General features: G+C 45.9%; 1 protein-coding gene across 2 annotated transcripts in view; it reads right to left on the bottom strand.

Annotated features, from left to right (window-relative positions):
• myo10l3 (myosin X, like 3) overlaps nucleotides 1–7,500 on the bottom strand; it is a 73,744-nt gene that overhangs the window by 22,070 nt on the left and 44,174 nt on the right. For both annotated transcript variants that reach the window (XM_080456957.1, XM_080456956.1), the window contains 5 exons: nucleotides 4,953–5,035; nucleotides 4,745–4,853; nucleotides 3,621–3,701; nucleotides 535–659; nucleotides 160–274 (listed from right to left, as the gene is read on the bottom strand). In XM_080456957.1, the coding sequence (XP_080313083.1) occupies nucleotides 160–274; nucleotides 535–659; nucleotides 3,621–3,701; nucleotides 4,745–4,853; nucleotides 4,953–5,035 (513 nt within the window). The remainder of the gene's footprint in view (nucleotides 1–159; nucleotides 275–534; nucleotides 660–3,620; nucleotides 3,702–4,744; nucleotides 4,854–4,952; nucleotides 5,036–7,500) is intronic.

Raw genomic sequence — 7,500 nt, 5'->3', positions numbered from 1 at the left:
TCTCTCTCTCTGTGTGTGTGTGTGTGTGTGTGTGTGTGTGTGTGTGTGTGTGTGTGTGTGTGTGTGTGTGTGTGTGTGTGTGTGTGTGTGTGTGTGTGTGTGTGTGTGTGTGTGTGTGTGTGTGTGTGTGTGTGTGTATACATGTGAGCACGCAGCCACCTTTGTCTTTCCCAGTTGCCATTCTTTCTTCGTCTTGTCATGCAGCGTGAGAAGCTCCGAGCAGCTCCTTGTCACGTCGTCTGAGGGGATTTTGTTCCTCAGGATCATCTTGTACCTGTGGGAACACCGACACAGCACACACAAACGTGTGTGTTTGTAAGTCATATTGCAAGCCTTTCAGAGTGCAAGACAAGGGAGCCAAGACAACAACACCGATTAATGCACAACGCAGGCCTTCTACATCATGACATGTATGCATGTCAGGTAACTAATATTTCTGTACAAAATGGGTAAAGGCGACGCGTTGCACCTTTTCCAGCCCCCCTGCTTCCTGTCTACCTGTGTTATCTGTGCGTATGTATGTATGCTACTAACCTGCTGTAGAAGTCCTGAAACGTTCTGCGGACAGGGAAGCCAGCCCTGCGGATCTTCACTGTCTCCAGCATCCCGGAATACCTCAACTGGTTCAGGACGACATCGCTGTCAAAGCGGTTGGCGTTCTGGAGATGAGCCAACAAACCGTTGTAAAATCTATAGATACTGGCAAGTCAGCAGATGTGAAATGCAAAAAAGCGACTAACGGTAGATGTGCAGTTGCATGGGGCACATACCACATCCGCGCAATGCTCTGTTCAGCGAGTCCCCGGTTTGATTCCGGGCCGGCCAGACCATTTGCTATTCTCACTGTGCATTTCCTGTCCCTCTTCACTGTCACTGTCAATAAAGGCTAAAAAATAGTAACTTGTGAACTGTAACCACCTGTAACAGGTTCCAGGGTCCAACATGGCTGCTTATTTATGGCTAACGTATACTTTATCGTATGACCATGTAGTATGAAGTATAAGTTGAGTACTACGTCCACAACTGTTCGCACAGGAAATTGAACAGGCAAAGTCTGACAAATATAACCCTATACCGGTCGGCTTACACACCTATTCAAATTAGACTACTGCCGAGTCAAGTTAAACTTGATCTAACAGTGAAATGCCACTGTGAGGGCTATCACTTTACAGTAACAATTGGGTTTTGTACAAAGTACACAACAGCTGCTCCAAAGAAGTATGACAATGTTGAGCAAGACCTTGCCATCCATCGAGACCTCTCACTCTGAAAAAATCTGATTAACCACTTTCAACCTCAGGTCCCCATTAGAGCATGTCACTATAGGTAACAAATTTCAAATATTTTCAAAAACAAAAGAAAAATGTTCAAAGGTAGCTAAAATAGCATATCTACAAGCTCACAACCTGTCCAACGCATTGTGAGCTTCTATATCTCCTATTTTCGCTGTTCATCATGTGACAAAGTATATAGGGCTTAACACAGTCCACCTCACAGCCTTACTCTAGTTCTGCTTATCAGTTAAGTCTGATGATGTTCCACAGGAATGGAGGGACCACATGAAACTCAGATAGGCTGATTCTATGCATTTGGGTCTTTAACTTTAACTGAAGGGGTCATTGTCACCAGGAGTGCATGTGGCCGTGGCGAGCAACAGCAGCATGCCTCCATCTAATTGTGGGCTAAGGCCACTGTGCAAAACACACAACATGCTTATATACAAAGGAGCTTGTGTTCACACACACACACACACACACACACACACACACACACACACACACACACACACACACACACACACACACACACACACACACACACACACACACACACACACACACACACACACACACACACACACACACACACACACACACACACACACAATGTCCTTTCTCCATTGCTCCTGCTCTCAACTCTGCTCTTTAGCAGAGTATTGAGACAGCTGAGGAACTGCACGTTGGCTTGTTTGACTGCAAACAAGCGTACCCGTCCCTGAGCTAACTTTTGTCCGGGGAGAGTGGGAGCATAGAATGCATTTTGCTGCATGTGTCTGCGTACATGCATGTCAGACAAATATTGTGCGTGCACGCTTGTCATTCTGTGGGATTAACGCAGGCATGCCCTGTTCCATGTCGACCGACCAAGGCCATGTGCTCTGGATAAGCGAGAGGGAGGTAGCGATGCCGTGGGAGGGTGGGGGTTTGTGAGGGGAGTGTTCACAGGAACGTCCTAAGTGTTAATTTATCCCTTCATGACTCCAAATGTGTCCAAATGTAATCAAATGTACTCTCTCAGATTCAAATTAGCACTCAATATTTTACTGTACAGTATGTGAGTGTGAGTGTGAGTGTGTGTGTGAGTGTGTGTGTGTGTGGGGGGGATGGGAGAGAATGGGAGAGTAAACGAGTAAGGCAGAGGGAAAGAGGAAGACACTGCAGTTGCCATGCTAATGAGTGAGAGAGGAGGTGTGGAAAGACGGGTAGGGAGGGTTCAGGCGAGGAGCCAAGCGCAGTCTGTCGCCATAAAGGACAATCACCACACTGTTACTGTATCGCACAGACCTGTTCTATAGCCATCACCTCTGTTACTGTATCACATATTACTGTCCTATAGCCTTCACCTCTTACTGTATCACACAGACCTGTTCTATATGTAGCCTTCAACTTTGTTACTGTAACACACAGACCAGTTAAGTCGTTGTTTTTGTGTTGTAGACCTTATTAATCCCACTGGGGAAATTCATGGTCATGATGAGCACTCAGCGACACTTCGGCATGTATTACTGGGTGGGCCAGGAGGCAAACCTGATTACCAGACATTTGGTTACATTTCGACAGTCTCAGCGTTAGACATGGATCACACAGAGGATTTTACTGTGAAGCCTCATCCACTGACTTACTCTCTCACTCTTCATCAAAGGGAACAGTTCCTAACCAACCCTGTGTTCAATATTAAAAAGAAAACCTATTAAAAAAAATAATGAAAATGGATAACAATGCTAGTTTTGGAGGGTCTGCTATAATGTGGTGAAGAGGAGTGTGGGTTGGAGGCATGATAAATAAACTGCAGAGTGCTGGAGTAGACCTCTCTCCTGGCTGTGGCTAGACTGCAGACACTGTGGTCTTATCTTGGCATTCCACTGGTGCAGCCAGGTCAGCCAAGCAGCAGCCAAGCTGCTGCAGCTGGAGTGGGCCAGCCATGACCCCTGACCCCCGGTGAATGGCCTAAAGTGGCAGGAATGTGCTGCTGGCACACCGCCTTGTTACGACAGCGGGCATAAAGAGTCTTTTCACTAAAACGAGGAAGGCTGGGTCACCCTATTAGCATGAATCATTTCAGACCCAAAATCAAATGAGGAGGGAGTCAGCTACCATGTTTGGTGCATGTTTTTGCAAATGTTGCGCACTTTTGTTGGTAACTATTATGTTGTAAAAGGCTGCATTGCTGTTCATCGCAAGTACATAAGAGCAAGACCATTCACTAGCTGCTAGAAGCTGGAGCTATGAGTAGCTGTAAAGGAGGTTCGATTTGTAGTGCTTCTATGGAGTTGACCTTGACAAACCCTGCCGTGGGTTTAGACATACTGTATATTGCTCTATGAAATATGCAGGACCCACCTTGTCCATATTGGGTTTGATGCAGCGTACAAAGAAGGGGTTGGAGGCACTTAGCGTGGCCATCAAGGAATGGAGAGAGTCCTGCAACAAAACAACATCAACAGCACAAAGATCAGATTTGGTCAGCAGTTTCAAACTGACTGATGTTATTTAATTTATTTCAAAAGGGAACATTGCATTCCAAGTGGTACACTTATTTAACTGCAGAGATAAGTATCTTGTATTTCTACCCAAAGGTCATAAAGTGGTCTATTAAAAGAAGTCTAGTTAGTCTATTAAAGTCTAAAGAGGTCAGAGTTGTTATGTGCACCACATTTTGTCTTCTAGTTCCCGTGTGTTTACAGGGCCTTACTGGATCCATAATTATCCCAGACCTTAACACACAGAAAGTATCGTACATACACGTGCACGTGCGAGCACACACACACACACACACACACACACACACACACACACACACACACACACACACACACACACACACACACACACACACACACACACACACACACACACACACACACACACACACACACACACACACACACACACACACACACACACACACACACACACCAAGGACCCTTGAACCTGGCAGCCTCTGTCAACCTCCCTCTCCTCCTTGCCTCAGACAGGCTGTCTCCATTGAGGCCTGGCCTGGCAGAGCTGAGCATGATTGGCCCCTGGTTGGCCCCTCTCTGCCCAGCAGCCATCAAGCCTAATCCTCTGGCTTTAGTAACTGTAGGCTGGGGCAGCCTGCCAAACCTTCTCCTCCCCTACCCCTTCCCTCCACACCACACCACACCACAGTTAGGACATGCTAAGCCCCCCCATTCAACCCCCCCATCCATGCTTACAACCACATATTTCATGTATCCCATCAACCACCACTCTTCCCAGATCAAATACAGAGACGACATTCTCTCTCCCTCTATCTTTCTCTCTCTGACTTCTTATTCTTTTTCTTTTTCTCTGACATGCATTTTAATGATGAATGGCCGTTAAGTGTTGAGGCTTCAGTGATGGTTACGTGTAATGACACACTAAAAGACAATTCATCCAATTCCTCACACAAACCACAAATGGGAATGGGACACCGACTGAGAACGAGAAGTGGGTCTCACCCTGAACTGGGAGCTGACGGTGGGCTTGCGTCGGGCTGTACCCATCTTCAGCGTCTCGTCTCCGCTCCGGCTCCCCACACGCTCAAAGAGGTCGTAGATGAAATCAAGCCTGCAAAGGTACAACACAGTCATAAACAAACGGGGCAAAGAAAATAAACAAATACCATCACCTGAAGTTGCACAGGGGTGGACAGCATGCCATTCTCACCTGCTGTCTTTAAGAATAAAAAGTATGTCATCTCTGAAGGTATCTCTGTTCTTCGCCAAGACCCCCCGAGCGTCATAGAGCACCTAACACAGGGAGAGAACGGGTGTAAGTGATATGTTTTTGTTAAAAAGTTAAAGCTCTTTATTCTGATACTAACCATTGCTGTAGTGTTTGTTCAGTAACAGGGCTCTCCCAAACTCTCTAACTCTTCAGTAAACAGAAAATACATTTTCTGGCCAGGATACCAATTTTACCCAATAGGGACACCATTTTATAGTGTTCCAGTTCAACTTTGTCTGCTCTTTTTTTGTGTGTTTCGTCACTTCTAATTTCAATTATCCTGTGTCCTGTATGAACTCCGACCTGAAAATAAATGTTTTGTTTACTAAAGAGCTGGAGAGATGGAGAGTATCTTCCGTACTTTCTGCACGACTATTCTTTTGGAAAGATCTGCATGTTAGCCTCGAGTCATTTTTACAATAGGTGTTCAATCAAGAAGTTACCAGTAGCTAACTATCTTGTTCAGTTTGGCTTGGTTTATATCCTGATATCTGTGATATCAGGATATGAAGGTGAATATAGACAATCTTGCTTTGACATCGTATGAATCAATGTTATGAGCTATTTGCCAGAACACACCTACGGTATATATGTATGTTGGTGAAGCAGTATTTATACAGGCACATACAACGTTCATAAGTGTGCAGAGGAGAGCATACATACATACAGTGTGTGTGTGTGTGTGTGTGTGTGTGTGTATGTGTGTGTGTGTGTGTGTGTGTGTGTGTGTGTGTGTGTGTGTGTGTGTGTGTGTGTGTGTGTGTGTGTGTGTGTGTGTGTGTGTGTGTGTGTGTGTGTGTGTGTGTGTATGTGTGTACATACTGTGATCTTTACATGGGTACATGCATAATGTGTGTTTGAGGTTTGGTGTGAACAAATCCAGTGGCATGCCTCTGTAAGGGCAGGCGAGGGCTATGTTAATGCTGTCACCTGTTGAGTAGCGCTCAGTCTTGGTCTTAGCAACACAGCATTCCTCTCTGTGCCCTGATCCACAATAATGCCATCCCGTGTGAATGTGCGTGTGATGGAGATGAGGTACCGATGTGTGTTTGTGCAAATTCAAGCACATGTGCGTGCATGTGTACTGTATGTATATAAGCGTGTCTGTGCCTGTGCAAATAGGCACATGCCTTTGTGTGTGTGTGTGTGTGTGTGTGTGTGTGTGTGTGTGTGTGTGTGTGTGTGTGTGTGTGTGTGTGTGTGTGTGTGTGTGTGTGTGTGTGTGTGTGTGTGTGTGTGTGTGTGTAATCCAGAGTAATGCCCCTCTAGCCTGAGGCTCAGCAAGAGGGGATCCACCATAGACGACAAGGGTATTTATATTTCACGGACACACTAATTACAGTCCATTCCTCAAACTCTGAGACAGACAGATACAAAATGCGTGTCTATCATTATTAGGCTTCAATTTGCCTTGTATGACATGATGATCCTGAGGAGAAATGGGTCTTAACCTCAAGAAGCCCTACTGTACGTATACAGCACTTTGTAGTAGGATGAATAGTGGAAAATACAAGCTTACAAGCTACAAGCTTGTAGATCTGTTAGTTTTGCTATTTCTGAACATTTTAAGTGATCTTGAATTGCTTTTTGAAAGACTTATGTAATGACATGCCCAAAATTGGGACGCCAGGTTGAAAAGTGGTTCAAGTGCACATGAGTGCAAGGGCAAAGTTTCGCCTCTGATTAGCTGTTCTGTAAATAATGGGCATAAGTGTTGGTAATCCCTCAACACATGTCCATGTATATCATAATGTGTGTCATTGCGTATCCCTCTGAGATATATGTATGTGCTTGTTGGGGGGTTGCCAGAGCACGAATCACTCAGTTGATCAAGTGAAGTGGCGGTTGTTCATTGTGGGAGTTCATATTTGGCAAAATGGTAATTGACCCCATATCCCTCTGGCACTTATTAAGGAACGCGCTCAAGGATGCTACTCTTTCCTCCGCTGAGGTAAGGTCGCCCTTTCAGATAACAGAAGGAGCTTTCAGAGGCAACTGCACTCTATGGAAAGGGAGACTGAAGTGAGAGAGAGAAGGAGAGAGGGGGGGGGGGGGCTAGAGATGGAGAGAGAGAGATGGAGAGAAAGGGAGGAAGAGAGAGAGGAGGGTTAAAGAGAGTTTGAGAGAGGGGGTAGAGAAAGAGGGGGTAGAGAAAGAGGGGGTAGAGAAAGAGGGGGTAGAGAAAGAGGGGGAGAGAGAGAGAGGGAGAAAGAAAGAGAAAGAGAGAAACGCAAGGAGAGAGTGAGAGAGCACGAGAGAGATAACAAGTGGCTGGCCTGCCTGTCTAACTCGGACCAAGTCATTACCATAGGCGTCCATGCCAGGCTTGTGACTGGGCTGCCATCGCTCACACTGAGGGGACATTGTCTGAGGCTGCCATTCTCTATCAAAGCCAACCTTTGACTCCCCCCCCCCCCCACACACACACATCCCCTGCATATTGGACATGTGCTAGCACACAGTAAAAATCCTCAGTGTTAGTTCATCC

The sequence above is a fragment of the Gymnoscopelus braueri genome (genome assembly GCF_963280865.1).
Source record: "Gymnoscopelus braueri genome assembly, chromosome: 18".
Lineage (NCBI taxonomy): Eukaryota > Metazoa > Chordata > Actinopteri > Myctophiformes > Myctophidae > Gymnoscopelus > Gymnoscopelus braueri.
Note: the sequence above shows the minus strand (reverse complement) of the source record. Positions and strands in the feature narration are given on the sequence as shown.